Below are 19,325 nucleotides of genomic sequence, written 5' to 3' on the forward strand. Positions count from 1 at the left end.
GGTGGGGGAGGGGGTTGCAGCCTCAAGGGCGGCAAGTGTGCGCTTTTGAAGTCGCTAAAGGGATTCGCGGCGTGTCGCGCAATATTTTCATCGATATAGCGAGGAGTCGTGACCGATCGTTGTTGGTGGTGGTGGGGATAGGCGACGCGTCGGACGTGAGAGGTCACGGCGCGTAGGTAGAATGGGTGCGCCCGTCCATTTGAGAGGTGGTGCGTGCCTGAGGATGAAGTGAGCCGCTAGCAGTGTGCGATATCACAGTGCTAATTATTCGCACTGTACGTGACTGCGCGCGCACATGTCAACCAAGTCGCGCTAGGTACTGACATTTCTGCTGGTCTACATGGCAGTGATGGATTGTTACCGTGAATGAAGAATAGATTCTGTTGTTCTCAAACTCGCCCAACATGGCATTGTGTCCTTCTCAACAATCGACACTGATTCTGATTGCCATGGAGTTCTGGTCCAACTAGAAAGATGCTAGCCCAGGGCTTTGAAGCTAGCGCTCATCACTTAGTGCGTGTTGGAGACTCTCAAGCTCTACTACCAGCCTCCACCCAGGTTTTCAGATCCTTAGCCGGCTTGATGAGCCGTCATTTGCCAGTCAATCAGTTCAAGCATAGATGGTAATATGCATGCACGTCGCGAAATCTTTAGATCTCACTCACAACCTTTTGCGTCCACACTATCCTATCCGTACATGCCACAGTGTTAGGGCACTCATTTGGCACATTCGTTTGAGACACGGCTTGATCGCGCCATTGATGAAGTTCTCTCACGCCGCATTAATCTTTAGAGCTACTGGCGCGTACCTCGAGCAACGAGGAAGCCTGAATCAGCCACACTACCTACCTATCGAGATACCGCGTGGCAAGCGTTGGGTGCGGAGAAGTGGGTATGGTTGTCAACCCGCACTTGTCCGAAAGGACTACGAGAGGAAGACCCTCAACGGTTCCGGTACTTCCGCGTTGGCCTCTATATGCGCCTGTGCGCATGCAAAGTTGTCTGTGTCTAAAGCGCCCGAGGCCAAAGAAAACTGTGATGTGCGGCGATCGTATGAGCGTGTCGGTGTGCCTGAGCCGAACAGCGGCATTCATGACAGTGCGATTAGCAACAAGTTTGAGCTTCAACATGGATAGAGCTGGATCAGTCCCATATGCACCCCGGTCGAGTCGCTGGGAACCTATACGCACCGACCACAAAAGGCGATGCAGAGCACACACGCTTTCAGCAGTTGACGGAGATGGCCACGTTGCTGGAGAGTAAGGTGTCGACGAAAAGAAAGGAATCGAAGCGGTCTATCGGGATCCGAGACCAGGAGGTGCAGGGACGAGTTCCGAACCAGTCGGGTCAGACGTGTACATGCTGATGAACTGTTTCTGGATTGCCCAATCCATTGCCGGGGAAACCTAGAAAAATGGCAATAAAGCCAAGCGTCAGGGGACCAGAACCCCCGAAGGACCCGAAAGGGTAAGACACCCTCCAGCAAGTCACCCTGACGCCACGAGGAATGAACTGAACGGGTGAGGCTGGACGAACAGAGGTGAAGTTGAGGCCATCACAGTCAGAACATAAAAAGGGATGCGCCAGGGTGTTCACAAGGAGGCATCGTCAGCGGAGTGTCAGGTCTTTGGGGAGCTGGACATTGATGACCCAGGACGAATCAGAAATGGCGTGGCACCGGAACGCCAGAACCTTGGGACCCCGGGAGGCGACGCCAAGATTCCCAACCTTACCCCACGTCTTTGTGGCAGCCGAGCCAGCTTATTTCCCATTCAAGGCGTCGGCCAGAACTGGTTGCAGCTGCACCGGCATGCCTGCGATGATCCTCGCGCCAGCGTGGTTTGCTGCACTTGCAGCCCGCCATCTCCGTTGCTTTTTCATCCATCTCATCTGTCATTAATTGACCCATCCCAAGCAGCCAGTCATCCAGTCACGGTTTGCCCTAAGAAGCCTAATCGTCGGAATTCCTAGTGGTACAAGGTCATGAGAGGTTGCCCGCTGCCCAGTGCTGCTGGCGATTCGAGGATGTCGCCCTGTCTGTGTGTAGCGGAGGCTTAGACTAGTCTTCAAGGGGTAGCCCGGCCTGGGGATGATCCTAGTGTCAGCTGAGAAAGCCGTGGACCGATCTATCCGTTTAGCTTGCTTCAAGGCAACGTATAGCCTGGGTTCGTCGCCGTTGCCAAAGAGTTCCAGCCTGGAAGACTTGATTGAAGACAAAGCCGGAACCAATCTGTACCGTATCGTTCACGGTTTTTGGGTTCAAGAGAGACGAGACATCAAATTAAGCCCGACACCCGTCTCACGGACAAGGGATGGAATCAGAAAAATGGCACTTGTGCATCAAAATGCTAGCCCTGGCCACCTCAGCAAATTGGCCACGGTCATTGATGATGAGGCCCCATTTCTCGAAAGTGCCGAACGGGAACATTGGGCGTGGGGATGAATCTCACAGAGAGAGAGAGAGAGAGAGAGAGAGAGCAAGAGACATGGGGGGGAACTCAAAATAGAAAAGCCCCGAGGGTCAGCGAGAGCGGTGGTGAACAAGCTGTTTTGGTTTGTTTTTGGGAGCTGTTCCAGAGCGTGCGCGCGGTCGCATGTGTCTCGCTGATAGTGGGAGAAGGACGAACGAGGCTGCCTGAACTTTTCATCTGCCATCTGCCTCATTCGGCCATGCGCCAGTGACTCGCTCGTCGCAGTGTTGCATACTGTCGGTGTGGTGCGGGATAGATGATGAATCGAAGAGGCGAAATGTAATTGCAATAAAATAGATAAGGTGCCAGTGAATGGATGCCAGGCCTCTATAGGGCAAAGGGGGGGTGGAATTATGGATGCAATTGATGAAGATGTCGTAGGAAGTCGATGAAAAGAGAGAGAGGTTCTGTACTCGTAGGTTCGCCAGCCCAGATAAACATGGCACGGGATTCCGAAAGGGAGAGAGGGGACAGAGAAAGAGATGGACGAAAAGGGACGATGGCACGGACAGGCGGCTGGCGAGGACTACAACGACAGGTTGCAGGCAGGCCTGACAGGGTTTCTTGTTTGCTGGGGAGTGGAGGCAGACCAGGGACGCTAGACGACGCTAAGCAGATTAAGCGAGGCGCCGTCGCTGGGTGAAGGAACGGCTGGCTGGCTTTCCTTCCATTTTTTTTCTTTCACGGGCCCACGGGTAATTATAAAAGTACTGCAGGCATGCCTTTAAGACTGTCCGGGCCCCTCCACCCCAAAATTTCCCTCCAGAGCGACGTCCCGCGCTGCCAGAAAGTGCTACCCCTTTGACGAGACCCCATCAACCCTAGCGCTTTATTGGCTCGTCTTGCCATCTTGGTCAGCACCATAGGCACCAAACGCGCCCGGTTTCCAAGGCCACACACCTACCTATCCACCTCAGGCACTGACACTCGCAAGCTCATCGAGGTAAGTTCCGTTGGTCTCTCTCTCTCTCTGCCTCCCCCCACCCATACATCCATACGTACCTCAGGCAGGCACCACGCGCACCGCATCGCGCACTACATTCCCGTCCTCGCACCTGGCTGGCACCGCATCCCCTCCCCAAATCCCCAATCCCCAATTGTCCATATCTAGGCGCGCCTCTTCCTTCCCACTTGAGGTGTCATCCCTCTCTCTCATCCTATCGTTCTGAGCCTCACCCTTTTTATAGGCGTCGTTTATTCTGTTGCTTTGTTTCTTATTTTTCTCGACCCGGCGGCTTCTCAGCTTCGCACCACTTTTGTGCAACAACCCAGCAACAATCCACGACTTCCATCGCCCTTTCGATCAGGTTCTGGGTCGGCCACTTTCCACGTCTTCTACACTTCTTTTCCCCCCCCTCGATTTCGCGCCCCAAATTGCAAAACTCGCTTGCAGCGAAGCTGCCGACACGACGCGACGGCACCGTCTGGATCCTCGTTGGTTCTGATGCATGCATGGTAGTCGCGTCTTTGCACCAAGACTCGCCCTGATCCACAGTGGACGGGATCGCGATTCGCATCCGGCCCCATCGCCGTTACCCGCTTGCCCAACTTTTGGTACGTACCCCAAGTTCAAGGCAAGCGCATTTGCTCTGTCTGCCCCGATATGCCCGTATCCATCCATCCGCTTCATTCATATCATCCCCATCTGTCACCTATCCGTTATGGTATGTCTCGGACCGGCACATCTAGTGCCCTCTGGCTATCGAGATCATCTCAACGTGGATGCCGCTTTCCCGCGGCTGTCATGATTCAGTCTTCACCCAAAGTGCATCATCTCTGTTTTGGGCGTGACGGGATGGCATACACCCACGTGTTTAAACTTCCAAGACCCTCCTTCCTACATTACGTCTCATCCATGCGCTCATGCACCCAACACCAGAGTTCCTTCACTTTTCTTCGAAACCACGGCAACTTGGCTAACTCCGCACGTAGAAGCTCAATTCGATGATGAAACACTCATCAAATTCATCATAATACAAAATGGCGTCGAGGTGTGTTTCTCCCTGTGATCCTTGCATGATCACCCACCCCCGATCAGCCCAGAACTGGCACTAACCTTGCGGCAACAGACTTGACAGATTAGTCACGTGAGTTCAATCACATGCCCTCTAGCCCACACATCCTTGGGAGGCAAACATCCCTGCTTGGCTCATCTCATTCATGGTCCGACCCGGGCACAGCTGCGACGATGACCATTTTATGAGCGCTGGGCTATGCCGCCGCGCCAGACGATGTATATGCTCATCCTCTCTAGAGCAGTCTGCTAATCGCTTCGCGCAGGATTCTCGAAACGGGGAGCACCCGCCTGATTCGTGACACCGCAGTCAACCAACTTGCCGACTGGCAAAAGCAGCATCCTGATGAGCTCTTCAATCTTCTTGCCAGGGTCGTCCCCTATCTTCGACACAAGGATTGGGAGACACGTTCTACCGCAGCCAAAGCAATAGGCAAGATCATTGAGAATGCGCCCTTGTATGACCCGAATGAGGATGAGGACGTCGTGCCGGTCAAGAAGGACGAGGCCGAGGAGAACGGCCACGTGAAGAAGGAGGAAGAAAAAGAGACGGCGTCCTTTTCTTCTAACGAGCTTCTCAAGCTGGAGTCGCTGAATGTAGAGCACATTGTCAAATATGGCCGCCAGCTCCTGCGGGGTGGCAATATCGAGTATGCTTTGGCCTCATTAGACCCTCCCGCACGACTTGCCCACCAGAAGAAAACACTTAATGGACGCCTCGGTCTACTCGGCAGAGTGTTCGAGGATGCCGAGATGCCGGTCCTCGTCGAGAAGGATGCTAGCCCGCTCACCCCCCAGGACTCAACAAATGGTCACAACGGAAGCAAGGAAAGCGCCACCTCTCACGGGCACCATCAGACGACAGAGGAGGCGGGCTTGAGTTCCAGGCAGCTCAACGTCCTCAAGAGGAAACGGAAGAGAGAGCTGCAAAAGGCGGCACAAGGAAAGGGCGGCTTTGGGGATCTGACCGTGAGAAGAACCACGACAGCAGGTTCCGAAGGATTCGACGAAACACCAATGGCGGACGCCGATTCGAAGCAGAAGAATGGAAAAGTGAACGACTATTTTAACCTGGAGAGGCCGGCGGATGTCGACGAAGACTCAAAGGTTGTCAGCGAGTTCAAGGGGCAAGTGATACCCATCAAATCCGAAATCGAGGTGGACGAAACCATGGAAGGTGCCGAATGGCCGTACGAGCGACTGTGCGATTTCCTCAAGGTTGACCTCTTCGACCCCTCATGGGAGACTCGACATGGAGCTGCGATGGGCATTCGAGAGGTTATTCGTGTTCACGGCGGTGGAGCTGGCAGAATACGCTCCAAGTCCCGCGCTGAAAACGATCGATTAAACCAAGCTTGGCTGGACGACCTGGCCTGCCGACTCTGCTGCGTCCTAATGCTGGACAGATTTACCGATTACAGTTCTGACACGTCCGTCGCCCCAATCCGCGAAACCATCGGCCAATCTCTTGGCTCGGTTCTGCGACATATCCCGGCAGAATCGGTCCACGGCATCTACAAAATTCTATATGGCATGGTTATGCAGGACGATCTGCACCTAGACATGCTCCAGTGGTCCGTCTGTCACGGCGGCATGGTCGGCTTGAGATACGTCGTTGCCGTACGGAAGGACCTGCTACTCGAGGACAATGAGATGATCGATGGGGTCATTCGCCTGGTCATGAAGGGGCTGGAAGAGCACGACGACGATGTGCGGTCGGTGAGTGCCGCGACACTGCTGCCCATGGCAAAGGAATTTGTCACCCTGCGGCCCGGGTCCATTGACGGCCTCATCAACATCATGTGGGGAAGTCTTGCCGATCTGGGAGATGACCTGAGCGCCAGTACTGGTAAGATCATGGATCTTCTCGCCACCCTCTGCAGCTACCCCGAGGTGCTCCAGGCCATGGAGACGTCTGCCGCCCAAGACGAAGAGCGCTCCTTCACCTTGTTGGTACCGCGCCTGTATCCCTTCCTCCGACACACCATTACCTCTGTTCGCTTAGCCGTGCTGAAGGCTCTCATGACTTTTGCAAACTTGGGCGCCGAAAACTCCCGCGGATGGCTTAACGGGAGGATTCTGCGCCTCATTTTCCAAAACATTATTGTCGAGCGGGATAGAGAGACACTGGCCATGTCATTGGACGTTTGGACGGCCTTAGTTCGCTCGTTTTCGAAGACCCCTGATATCTTGGCTGACGAGTTCGCCGCTCACGTGGAGCCTTTGATGAAGCTTACACTGCACCCAATCGGCGTGTCAAGGCATCCCTTGCCCATGCCCGCCCATCTTTTCCAAAAGCCCTCGGGCGGAACATATGCGCCCGTCGCAGCGACGCCCGCCCGCAAAGCATCTTCTCCCGAGGGCCCCGAGAGAGCAACCAAGCGCCGTCGCAAATCCACAAAGACGGATGACGTTCCCGTTACCTCGCATACACACGACGTTGATGGTCACATGATTCAAGGTGATGTGGACCTGGTTGGCATGGATACGCTAATCCGTTCGCGCGTATCGGCAGCCAAGGCCATGGGCTTGATCATGTCCTTCATCCCCCCGTCGAACCTTTCTGAATATGACCAGCTTCTTCTTGCCGGTCTATCAGACAAGGCGTCCTCCACACAGCTAGCAGCCTGCATGGTTATTGACGAGTATGCAAAGAACGGACCCACGACGGAGGCTGCGCAAAGATTCGCGGCACCCCTACAAACCATCATTGAGACGGAACGTCCCAGTCATTACAGCGATCTCGTTAGCTACATGCACAGGGTACGGTCGCAATGCCAACAGCTTCTCAACATGTTCCGCGACCACGGCAAGGTATCAAGCGGACGCCTTCCAACGCTTGCCGTCCTCGTCCAAGGCGACGAGCAGGCAGGCCCCGGCGCCTTTTCTATTGCTGTCGCGGACAAGGTTGTTGGTGAAGATTTCGAAAAGCTGAAGAAGGTCATGTCTCCGGGACAGCGTCTGGTAGCCAGTCAAATGCTTGGTGAGGCCAGAGATGTAGCCGTCTCGGCCATTGCCGACGCAAAGGCGGCCAAGGACTCCCGAGATGTACGCATCAGAGCGGGCGCGGCATGCGCACTAGTTGCAATCAAGGCCTTGCCCAAGAAACCCAGCCCATTGATCAAGGGTATCATGGACAGCATCAAGACAGAAGAGAACCAGGAGCTTCAAAGCCGGGCCTCAGGTACCATTGCAAGACTTGTCCAAGTGTTCAACGAGAAGGGCCGTCGTGGACCAGCAGACAAGGTTGTTTCCAACTTGATCAAGTTCTCTTGTGTCGAGGTTGCGGAGACCCCCGAGTTCCCTGTTCACGCAAGCAAGACAGACTGCGTGCTTTCAATGCAGAAAGAAGAGGACCGCGTGGACCATGCAGATGCTGTCAAGTGGGCAAGGGAAGTCAAGGCCGCTCGCATCACCCGCCGAGGAGCCAAGGAGGCTTTGGAGATCCTGGCTCAGACCTACGGTGCAGATCTCCTCATCGCTGTACCCACGATCAGAGTCTTTATGGAGGACCCTCTTGTCAAAGCATTCTCTGGCCCCTTGCCGGCCGAAGCAAGGGATCCTGAGAACAACTTTGGCCAAGAAATTGTCGACGCTTTGTCCCTCATCCGGACTCTCATGCCAACCCTCGACAAGGCCATCCATCCATTCATCATGGAGAAGGTGCCATTAGTTATCAAGGCCCTGCATTGCGAGCTGTCCGTCTTCCGCTACATGGCCGCAAAGTGTATGGCTACCATCTGCAGTGTCATCACAGTCGAGGGCATGACAGCGCTCGTCGAGAATGTATTGCCATCCATCAGCAACCCCGTTGACCTCAACTTCCGCCAAGGTGCTATCGAGGCCATCTACCACCTGATTGCAGTCATGGGCGATGCCATCCTTCCTTATGTCATTTTCCTCATCGTCCCAGTTCTGGGCCGAATGAGCGACTCCGATAACGAGATTCGTTTGATTGCGACAACCTCGTTTGCCACCCTCGTCAAACTCGTACCCCTTGAAGCCGGCATTCCCGACCCCCCGGGTCTGTCGGAAGAGCTGCTCAAGGGCAGAGATCGCGAAAGAACGTTCATCTCACAGCTCTTGGACCCGAAGAAGGTGGAATCGTTCCAGATCCCGGTCGCAATCAAGGCCGAACTTCGCTCATACCAGCAAGAAGGTGTCAACTGGCTACACTTCCTCAACAAATATCACTTGCACGGAATTCTTTGCGATGACATGGGTCTCGGTAAAACCTTGCAGACCATTTGCATGGTAGCAAGTGACCACCATCAGCGTGCAGAGGAGTTTGCAAAGACTGGTGCGCCCGATGTACGACGGCTCCCGTCCTTGGTTGTTTGCCCTCCTACGCTGTCCGGTCATTGGCAGCAGGAGATCAAGACCTACGCGCCCTTCCTCAGCGTTACGGCTTACGTCGGCCCACCTGCCGAGAGAAAGTTAATGAAGGACGGCTTGGACAAAACCGACATCGTCATTACCAGCTACGACGTTTGCCGAAATGACGCGGAAGTTCTCGCAAAATACAACTGGAACTACGTCATTCTAGATGAGGGACACTTAATCAAGAACCCCAAGGCAAAAATCACAATCGCTGTCAAGAAGTTAGCAAGCAACCACCGGCTAATCTTGACCGGCACGCCCATCCAGAACAACGTCTTGGAACTTTGGTCTCTCTTCGACTTCCTGATGCCTGGTTTCCTTGGCGCTGAGAAGGTCTTCCTGGACAGGTTCGCCAAGCCTATTGCTGCAAGTCGTTTCAGCAAGGCGTCTTCAAAGGAACAGGAAGCGGGCGCCTTGGCCATAGAGGCCCTTCACAAGCAGGTCCTTCCCTTCCTCCTGCGACGTCTCAAGGAGGAGGTGCTCGACGACCTGCCGCCGAAGATCTTGCAGAACTACTACTGTGATCTTAGCGACCTCCAGAAGAAGCTTTTCGACGACTTCACCCGGAAACAAGGCAAGAAGCTGCAGGAGGAGGCGGGCCGCGAAGACAAGGATGCAAAGTCGCATATCTTCCAGGCCCTGCAGTACATGCGGAAGCTTTGCAACTCCCCGGCCATGGTTATGAAGCCTGGTCACGGCATGTACGAAGAGACTCAACGCATCCTTAGGAAGCAGGGAACCAGTCTCGAGGATCCTGTTCACGCACCCAAGTTGACCGCCCTCAGGGACTTGCTCGTTGACTGCGGCATTGGCGTGGAAGAAGCCGAGTCGAACGACCCGCTGTACCAGCCGATCAAGCCGCATCGCGCTCTTGTCTTCTGCCAGATGAAGGAGATGCTGGACATGGTCCAAAACACAGTCCTGAAGAGCATGCTACCTGGCGTTACCTACCTTCGCCTGGATGGTGGAGTCGAAGCCAACAAGCGGCAAGACATTGTCAACAAGTTTAACAGCGATCCGTCATATGATGTTTTGCTCCTGACCACCAGTGTCGGAGGCCTTGGCCTCAACCTTACCGGTGCCGACACGGTCATCTTCGTCGAACACGACTGGAACCCCCAGAAGGATATGCAGGCCATGGACCGGGCCCACCGAATCGGCCAAAAGAAGGTCGTCAACGTGTACCGTCTGGTCACCAGAGGCACGCTCGAGGAGAAGATTCTCAGTCTGCAGCGCTTCAAGATCGACGTGGCCTCGACGGTGGTCAATCAACAGAATGCTGGCTTGGCCACGATGGATACAGATCAGATTCTCGACCTCTTCAACCTGGGAGACACGGGACCTGGTCTCATATCGGACAAGCCACAAAACGTGATGGAAGGACGAGAGGAAGACATGGTGGACATTGAAACGGGTGACGTTGTTACGAACAAACAGCCCGGCAAGAAGGCCTGGCTTGATGATTTGGGCGATCTCTGGGACAACCGCCAGTACGAGGAGAGTTTCGATCTGGATGGGTTCCTAAAGACGATGCAGTAGAAGGCCGACCCACCACCGGAACGAGCTAGCAAGAGGTTCTGGGGAAAGCATGCGTATGGAGTTTGGATTGGCGTCTGGTTTAGACACGAGAGCTTCGGGATGCTCTCTCAAGTCACGGAGGCTACAAACCTCCCATTTATTCCCACGCAGCAAGCAGTGTACTCATAACGAATAGTGTGTTGGAACGTATGTACCATATGATATTAGTAGTTATACGGCTCAGGAGACTAGAGAGAGTCGTGACGAAGGAGGCAGATGAGTGTGCAGGGTGCGTTAACATTCATGAATCAAAAGTTCACCACAAAGCCATAACAATCCCATGCAAGGCTGTCAATGCTGGTGACCTGTGTTGCGCACTTGGTTGGACTGCAGTTTCCTGTTTTGTGCACAGCCTTATCTAGCTATTGTGTCCATTGCTGAGAGCGGTCTGATGAGGCAAAGCTGTGAGGACAAAAAGGCGCAGGTCTATTCTTTGTGACTTTCTGGGGATATTGGAAGCCTAGGCGACTACGAAGAGTACTGAAGCTAGGTTCTGAGAGGTAATGAATGACTGTGGCCCCCTGCTGACCTCATAGCTGAGCTCAGGTGCAAACACAGCACCTGACGGCGGGGTAATGCCCCGCACTTGTGATGCTCCATACTGGCTCTACACCGTCACCCAGCTCCTGCTAAACAGCGGCTGGTGTCAAACAGAATCCAGAAGATTCCACACCACAACCAATACTGTTCCAAAGTTCGTCGTCAATAATCGAGGCCCGCACCAGCTGCAGGCAATCAAGCATCTACACATCACAACGCGAACCATTGTCAAAGATGCCTGTCGACTACAGTAAATGGGTACGTTTCACAATTGCTGTTTCTTCTTTATGTGGTCTTTGCATACAATACCCGCCCGACCGCAAGCGTGCTGACTTTGTAAACACCACAGGACGCGCTGGAGCTCAGCGACGACTCGGACATCGAAGTCCATCCCAACGTCGATAAGCGATCCTTCATCCGAGCAAAGCAGAACCAGATCCACCAGGAACGACTTCAGCGCAAGCACCAAATCGAGACGCTCAAGTACGAGCGTATCATCAACGATGGCCTGATCAGGCGCATATCCAACCTGCTCGACGCCCTCAAGTCCCATGCCTCCGAGGCTGAGACCCGCAACCCGGGCGAGGTCGCCTTCCGGGCCGTCATGGAGTCGGCCGGAAAGCCCGAAGACGACCAGCCGCCCCCGCGCCCCGAGGGTATCCACGCCGACTCGGAGCCGTTGCCCACCTTCTCCAAGATGATGGCTGTCCTGCTGGACCAGGTGAACAAGGAGCTCGACGAGAAGAAGCCCGAGAACCGGTACCAGGCCATGCTCGAGGGCGTCGAGGGGCACCTGACCAAGGTCCAGAACCTGCAGAAGGAGCTGTTCGCCAAGCTGGCCGAGCTGGAGAAGGAGGAGGGCCGCAAGATCACGAGCGAGAGCATCCACACGGGCTTTGACAGCTCGCACGTCAACAAGTCCCAGGATACGGGGAAGAAGGAGGAGCGCAAGCCGGAGCTCCTCAACCCCAACTTCGACATGACGCAGTCTATCCCGGCCAAGTCAACGGCGTCGCACAACGACGACGAGGAGATCGAGGCGTCCCCGGCGGCCAAGGCGTTTGCCCAGATCAAGGCCGACGACTACACGTCTAGCCTATCATACCTGTCCAAGAACCCCCAGATCCTGACGGAGCGGGAGACGGACGGCCTCCTCGTCCTCGCGTTCGACGCCGCCCTCGAGGGCAAGGACGACTACTGCCGGCAGTGCGTGCACCAGGCGCTGCTGCTGCAATACTGCCGCGCGCTGGGCAAGGACGGGGTCGGCATGTTCTTCAAGCGCATCACGACGCGGGGTCACCAGGCGCAGGAGGTCTTCTACAAAGACGTCCAGGACACGTACGGCAAGATCAGGAACCGGGCGCGGGAGATTGTCAAGGAGCGCGCCAACGAGCCCGAGGGCGTCGAGCAGATCCAGCTGCACGCGGTAGAGCCCGGCACGGAGATCAAGATTACGATCCCGCCCAAGGACAGCGAGGACCCGGCGACCAAGCAGGGACGTGAGATTTTCGAGAGTTTCAGCCCCGACTTCCAAAGGGCTTTGGAGAGCGGTAGTTTGGACAAGGTCAACGAGGTGCTTGGCAAGATGAAGGTCGACGAGGCCGAGGACATTGTCGGCAAGCTAGGTGACGTAAGTGATGCCCCCCCCCCACACACACACACATACCCCTTGTTTCTGCAAGGTTTGACCGAGTACATGCTGACGAGATGATGGACCGCCAGGCCGGCATCCTGAGTCTGGAGGAGCAGATCATCGACGCCACGACGGAGGAGGGTCAGAAGGCGCTCAAGGACATGGAGGCGGCCCAGGCCGGATCGGAGTCTGGCTTCGCGGCGGACCCCGAATAAGGGGTGAAAGCCAAAGAGGTGTGGACTTGGGCTCTGGGGCTGGGCCGAGCTAGAGCATTATGGCAAAGGGTCAGAGCACCGGGAGCTGAGTGTAGGGGCTTTGCGGAAGACATGATTATGAACAACTGATGAAAACGAAGATGGTCTTGTCATTGGCGCGAGCGAGTTGGCATCCGAAAAGGCCTAAGGCCTGCCCAATATGCGCCTCGACAGCGCGCTCGAAACGGCGCGCTTTCATGGTAGGCATTCGCTGCATTGCCTTGGGGTGCGAAGTGTTCTCTAACCACCGGGCCCATTTCACCATATTAAGCAGCCTGGAAATGCAGATCCTTTTGTGCTTTATCGACATCATAGCAACTGCCCCAAAAACCTTAAAAGGGGGGGGGGGGGGGGGGGGGGGGGGGAGAAGGAGAAGGAGAAGCAGAAGAAGAAGAAGAAGAAGCAGAAGAAGAAGAAGCAGAAGAAGAAGAAGACGACGAAAAAAAAAACAATTGCGAGAATGAGAGCGAGCATTGAATACGGTTTGAGCATTGCAGCATGGAGCTTGGCAGTGTCCCTTTCTGCGCAAAGGCGTTGCGCCAAGGGCATTGACTGGCGAATCGATGAAGGAGGTGAAGGGTGTGTGTTAGTGTCAGACGTGTATTGAGTGTGTCGGTGTGGCTTGACATGACGGGCATGGCAGTTGCTTGGCCTCGGAGCCCTGGGGCTAGTTCACCCAAGGCGTCGGTGCCAGTTGTCGTGAGGAGGGGGAGGAGGACAGAAGTGATGAACTGAGAGTCCGCGCGGAGGCGAGATGCTCGTGCGTCCGGTCCACGCGCCATGAGAGCAGAGAAGCCCGGCGAAGGAGGCGAAGGTAAGGCGGACGAGGGGGGCCTGGGTTTGCCGCCCCGGACTTGGGATGCCAACTAGCTGGTAGTTCTTGCTTGTCCTTCTTTTACTTTTACTTCCTTTTCATAATCACAAGGGCGTTCATTGTGCGCGTTTTCTAGGGGCCGCTTCGTTCTTGCACCTTGGCAACTTGGCCCCGGAGACGCGTATTGGTACGTTTCACACGGGGGGGGGGGGGGGGGGGGGGGGCCCAGGGTCAGAAAGGGTGCGCATCACGAGGCGTTGGACACGGTCCCCCGAGATGCAGCGCGTGCTGGCCAGTCGTGAGTCCAGACAATAGAGAACGAAAGGGCATGGGGAAACCGATTCTTCCGGGATAGAGATTTTTTTTTATCTTTTTTTTTTCAAAAAATAAAAGCCCAAGATAGAAATCTAAAAAACTAAGCATATCTCTCAGCCTGCCTATTCGCTTCGTCAGTCTTTAGGGGGACGGAAACAACGAGGTGGCGGCAGAGTGACGGCGATAAGTGACAAGATACTAAGAGACAAAAAAAAAACCCCAAGTTTCAAAAATAGCAACCAGAGGTGATCGTCGCGGGGGCGGGGGGTTGGTTGGTGGGGTACCTACGATGGATATACGCTAGTGTCGGTACTGCATGCACTACACACACACTGCCCTCCTGCCTTGGACGGCACAGACGGTTGGCAGGTAAAGCGAAGGATCTGCCGTCCAGTGAGGAGGCGCAGGGCAAAAGCGGTGGGTGATGACGACGGCGGGGAGGGGGATGAATGAGCTTTCTTGTTTGGCCCGTTTTCTTTCCTGTTTCCCGTCGACCCCTGCGCGGCACTTGGTTCCCGCCGGGTCCCCCAAATCGATTGGCATTCTTGGGCCCGTTCCGTGGACGCGGCGACGGGGCTCGTGGCTTCGTGGCTTTCGTGGCTGGGCAAGCTGGAGGAGCTGCTGTGCTGTGCTGGTTGGTTATGTAAGATTCGGTAGATACGTATACGCACCACAAGGTAGGTAGTTGGTACAAACGTCCATCCGAACCCGGGTTGATCTCCCTCCTGTGTGATCAACACCGCAAGTTGGCATCAGAGCTCGCCATGGCCCCCTTCTCGCTTCTCCAGTCTTTTCCCTTCCGCCGCCAAACCCGTCAAAGATTTTGGAACAGCTTGCTTTGCCTGGCCGGCCGGGCAACCACCGCCAGTCGGGGAGGGGTTAAAGGCGGGTTGTGTTTATTTCATTTCACTTTCCCCCCGGTTCCAAAGGTACATCCGCCATGCACTGATGATGTTTTCACCATCGGAAGAGAGATGGAAAAAAAATAATGAAAAACAGGCTTCTCTGCCCGCGACCGGGACGACCAGTAAATACGTCATCGAGTCCCCCCCTGCCTGACGAAGAAGAGAAACGTTTGCAACCTCGGACACACTATTTTGTATAAGCCTTACCTTTCTCATGTTCTTATTTTCTCGTGTTATTTTTTCACTTTTTTTTTATTTCATTTTATTCAAGACCAACGTTCCGTCTTGGCCCATGCGCCGACTACACTAAGCATCAAGCACAAGCGCAAGTACTTGTCAACAAGGCCCGGATGCGGTCTCGAATTCGCTCATCCCGCACTGCCTCGCGCCTTTTTCCAACGGCTCGATGAGGGGAACAACGTGGTGGGCGAGAGGCGAAGAAGCCTCGCCGCTAACAGAGAGGGGGGGGGGTATTGTTTTTTTTTTTTTTAGCAGACTGGGATTCTTGGCCAGAGACTGGGTATCCCTCTTGGTTGGTTTCGTTCTCTCTGGGCTGAGGGAGGGACTTGTCTCATGTCCGTGGAGTTGGCCCTTTGACGGGCGGAAGCAAGTAGTGGGCAAAAAAAAAAAGTGCCAGGTAAAAGGTGACACACACGCACAAGGCTTGCCGGTCTGCATGGTCTCGGGCTTACTGCGCAGCAACCAAAGGCAGCCGCAGCACTCTATGTAAGGCGGCGTCCTTTCCTTGTATAAAGTACCGAGTTCAACGTCCCGGATCTGCACTAGGCGAGCATTGAAGGGGGGGAGGGGGCGGAGGGGGCGGAGGTCGCAGTATCCGTCGGAGACGTCTTGGGGAAGGGCCCATTTGCAACGTGATTCGACGGTGCTCGGCGTTGGATAAAACGTCGCTCTCCCTGCACGTCTTCTGCTGACCCGGACTTGGACCCAACGCGCGGTTCGGACGAAGGTCGTGTTGAGGGGGGCGACTGGGGCTGTGTAAGTCTGTGAGTGAGGTGAGATGTACGCACATACATCTGTCTACACTACGTCTACGGACCCCCATCTTCCAATAAGATGCCTAACCACGATACAAGCCCAGCCAGCCGTACGCAAAGACCATCATGGAACAGTCATTAGGAGTGGGGTTAAGAAAAGAGAGTGGCTAGCGTTGAACGGGTCCAACATGCCAATCGTTGATTCACGACAAGGAAGAAGGTAATAACAGAAAAAGAAAGAAGAAGAAGAAAAAAAGGAGGGGGCCATGCTATGAATCCAGCTTGCGACTTCGCGCAGCCCGCTCATACGCCCCGGAAGTCCCGCCGCCAGGAACGGGAGGGCGGGACTGGGGGGGGGGGGGGGGGGGGGGGGGGGCCACGCAACCAACGGGGTCCAAGGACGTCGGGACTCTGCCGCACGTCTGTCTTCCCCCAGCTTCGTTCCCTTGGTTGATACTCTTCCACACTGGAAACCCGCACGCACTCGGTCAACTCACGTCTTGTCTTGTCTGATATTCCTTCCTTCAGCCCCATCGGAGGACACGTAAGGTAGGGATACCGGGGCCGGTATCCGTACACGTACGCTAGTGGGATGGCGAGGAGCAGCGAGGAAACACTTGGGTGTTTCCTCTCTCCTTGGCCCCCATGGATGACGGCGGCGCATCCTCCCTCGTTGTGCCATGCATATTAAGACTGGGGGATCCGGCACTGCTCCTGTCCATGGGAACGGGAACACATCATAACCGCCCTCTTTTTCTCTCTCTGTCTCTCTTTCGTCAGCTCTACACTAGGTAACTGAGGACCCGCCCGTCTTGGATCGTCTCCTGCCTACCTTGTCCGGTAACATCCCGCCTGTCGCTGCCGTTGCCGTCCCCTGTTGCCCTCCTCGCTTAGCCTCCTCTCATCCCGACCCGACTCCATCTCTCCGACCTCGCCATTTTCTGTTGCCTTGTTTTTTCGACCTCAGGCCAACCGCCTCGTTATTGTCGTTGCTGTGCCTGCCTGGTGCAGAACAACAACCACCCCCGCCGATCGTCTCTCGACGGTTATCTAGGTGACGACGTATCCCGCTCTCGAGTCGTCGGTCCATCAGGCGTTTCCGAGTGCAGCCTCGTACACATACCGCAACACCGATAAACGCAGACACACCATTCCCACCATGGTCTTCTCACTTCGCAAAGCCTTCGCGGCGCTCCTCGCCTCCACGGTGACCGTCTACGCCCAGTCGTCCTCCAACACGACCCCCTGTAACAACTCGCCCGTGCTCTGCAACCGCAAGTACAACAACATCACATATATGGGCGCTCACGATAGCGCCTTCCTCCGCGACGCCAGCACCCAGAACTCCATCGCCGGCAACCAGTTTTTCGACGCCACAGTCGCCCTCAACTCGGGTCTTCGCCTGCTCCAAGCCCAGGTCCACGTCGTCAACGGTTCCTCGGGCAGCGCCCTCCAGCTGTGCCACACCACCTGCAGCCTACTCGACGCCGGCACCCTCGAGAAGTGGCTCTCCTCCATCAAGAACTGGATGGACAACCACACCAATGACGTCGTCACCATCCTCCTCGTCAACTCGGACAACCAGCCCGCCTCGGCATATGGCCAGGTCTTTGAGTCGTCCGGCATCTCAAAGTACGGCTACAAGCCCTCCTCGGCCTCGGCCACCTCCAACTGGCCCACCCTGCAGAGCATGATCGACGCCGACACCCGCCTCGTCACCTTTGTCGCCTCCATCACCCCCGACACCAACTACCCCTACCTCCTTCCCGAGTTCGCCTACGTCTTCGAGACCCACTACGAGGTCACTACCCCCTCGGGCTTCAACTGCACCATCGACCGCCCCTCGACCTTCTCCGCCGCCACTGCCGCCGTCTCGGCCAACATGCTGCCCCTGATGAACCACTTCCAGTACCAGATCCTTGCTGCCGACATCCTCATCCCGGACGTCAGTGACATCGAAACCACCAACTCGCCCAGCACTAGCACCCCCGGTAACCTGGGTCTACACGCGCAGACGTGCAGGAGGGAGTGGGGCGTCAAGCCCGTCTTCGTTCTTGTCGACTTTTTCAACAGAGGCCCTGCCGTTGACACGGCCGACTCGCTCAACGGCCTCTCCGAGTCGGACATTTCGGGCAGGAGCAGTAGCAATAGCGCGACGGCGAGCTCGAGCAGCGGCAAGTCGGCCGGCCGGGCGCCGGGCATGGAGACCGGCGCGCTCGTTGCGTTCTTCGCCGCCGCCGTTTTCTTCTTCTAAGCGCGCGTCCCAGCGTTGCTTATCAGGCCATTTTTGATCGATTGTCTGCGTCCATGTAGGGGGAAATCTAGGATGGACATTGGGGTTTCCTGCTCTTGATGTTTCTGCTTTTCATCTGCAGAAAAAACACTGCATAGCGATGGCGTTGTATATGAGCCGAGGGTATAGTCGGCTGGGGAATCTTACCTTTCCTCTTCTTCTTTCTCATATTTTACAACTAGGGAAAACGCAACCCTGCGATGCTCTCGAGGATGAGTTCGGATATAAGCGCTCGGAGTGGCGCAACGACGAAGATGATACCTCACCGATATAGGATAGGAATATGAATGAAGATAAGAATTTGGATATCGAGCGACATACCCCGTGGCTAATATCAAAACGTATACTTATTCGCATCTTGACCGACTCCCTCTCTTGGCCAGTTTGTTTGCAAATTGAGATGTGTTCAAGCAGGGTCGTATGACTGAACCTTTCGACGGCAGAGACGGCAGAGACGGCGTGGACGGTAGTTGGCTATATACGCCGTGCGTGGCATCTCTAAGCAGAGGCGCAACTGACCACCACCCAACCTTTGCCATGCGCTTACAAGTGAACCGGATTGAGTTTCCCGCCATCCCGGCGCGCTAAAGCGCGCCGATGCCGAGAACAGACCAGGCACCGTGGTGGATGCCGACTTAAAGTGAGCGGGCCGTTTCGGATCGACGCTGTCACGCCAAGCCCATCCCTGCCGCGCACCGGCATCCTCCGAGAGGAGGGGGGGAGGGTGGACATCAGGATTTGCCTTTATCTCTGGGCGCCTCGCAAACAATGCCTTAAAGAATAGAGAGGATCGGTCAAGGTTTCTCTTCCGGACACTCTGGGACGATACCGTTCCGAAAAGGGGAAAAGCCTCATTGATGCATGGAGTCGCGACGGGGCCATATCATCTCGACTCAATCTTGGCGAATCCCAGCTGCGCGGGCTGACGTATCGGAGAGGGGCGCGAAGGGTGAACGCGAGGCCTAAGATGACAACCCTTTCGAACCGTCAAGTGGGCGGTGGGCAGAGAGACAGACTGGTATTAGGACTTTACTTCGAACCTGCTTCTGGCACATGCGATGCCGCGTCCTGGGAAGGGGGGGAAGCTTATTGAGTGAACAAACCCCCCGATGGATGCTAACCTAGGGCTGCAC

At 55.5% G+C, this 19,325-nt stretch overlaps 3 protein-coding genes across 3 annotated transcripts; all 3 read left to right on the plus strand.

Moving 5' to 3' along the window:
- Window positions 1–4,451: 4,451 nt before the first annotated feature.
- GLRG_02332 (SNF2 family domain-containing protein) lies at window positions 4,452–10,404 on the plus strand (the record flags this gene model as incomplete). The annotated part of the gene is made up of 3 exons (XM_008092990.1): window positions 4,452–4,462; window positions 4,541–4,558; window positions 4,752–10,404. The coding sequence occupies 3 exons, from the start codon at window positions 4,452–4,454 to the stop codon at window positions 10,402–10,404; spliced, it is 5,682 nt and encodes a 1,893-aa protein (XP_008091181.1).
- An 813-nt stretch (window positions 10,405–11,217) lies between these two features.
- Window positions 11,218–12,831, plus strand: GLRG_02333 (uncharacterized protein; the record flags this gene model as incomplete). Its single annotated transcript, XM_008092991.1, has 3 exons — window positions 11,218–11,241; window positions 11,333–12,613; window positions 12,706–12,831. The coding sequence occupies 3 exons, from the start codon at window positions 11,218–11,220 to the stop codon at window positions 12,829–12,831; spliced, it is 1,431 nt and encodes a 476-aa protein (XP_008091182.1).
- A 4,227-nt stretch (window positions 12,832–17,058) lies between these two features.
- On the plus strand, window positions 17,059–18,153 carry GLRG_02334 (uncharacterized protein; the record flags this gene model as incomplete). Its single annotated transcript, XM_008092992.1, has 1 exon — window positions 17,059–18,153. The coding sequence occupies one exon, from the start codon at window positions 17,059–17,061 to the stop codon at window positions 18,151–18,153; it is 1,095 nt and encodes a 364-aa protein (XP_008091183.1).
- Window positions 18,154–19,325: the final 1,172 nt, after the last annotated feature.

This window comes from Colletotrichum graminicola, assembly GCF_000149035.1.
Source record: "Colletotrichum graminicola M1.001 genomic scaffold supercont1.6, whole genome shotgun sequence".
Classification (NCBI taxonomy): domain Eukaryota; kingdom Fungi; phylum Ascomycota; class Sordariomycetes; order Glomerellales; family Glomerellaceae; genus Colletotrichum; species Colletotrichum graminicola.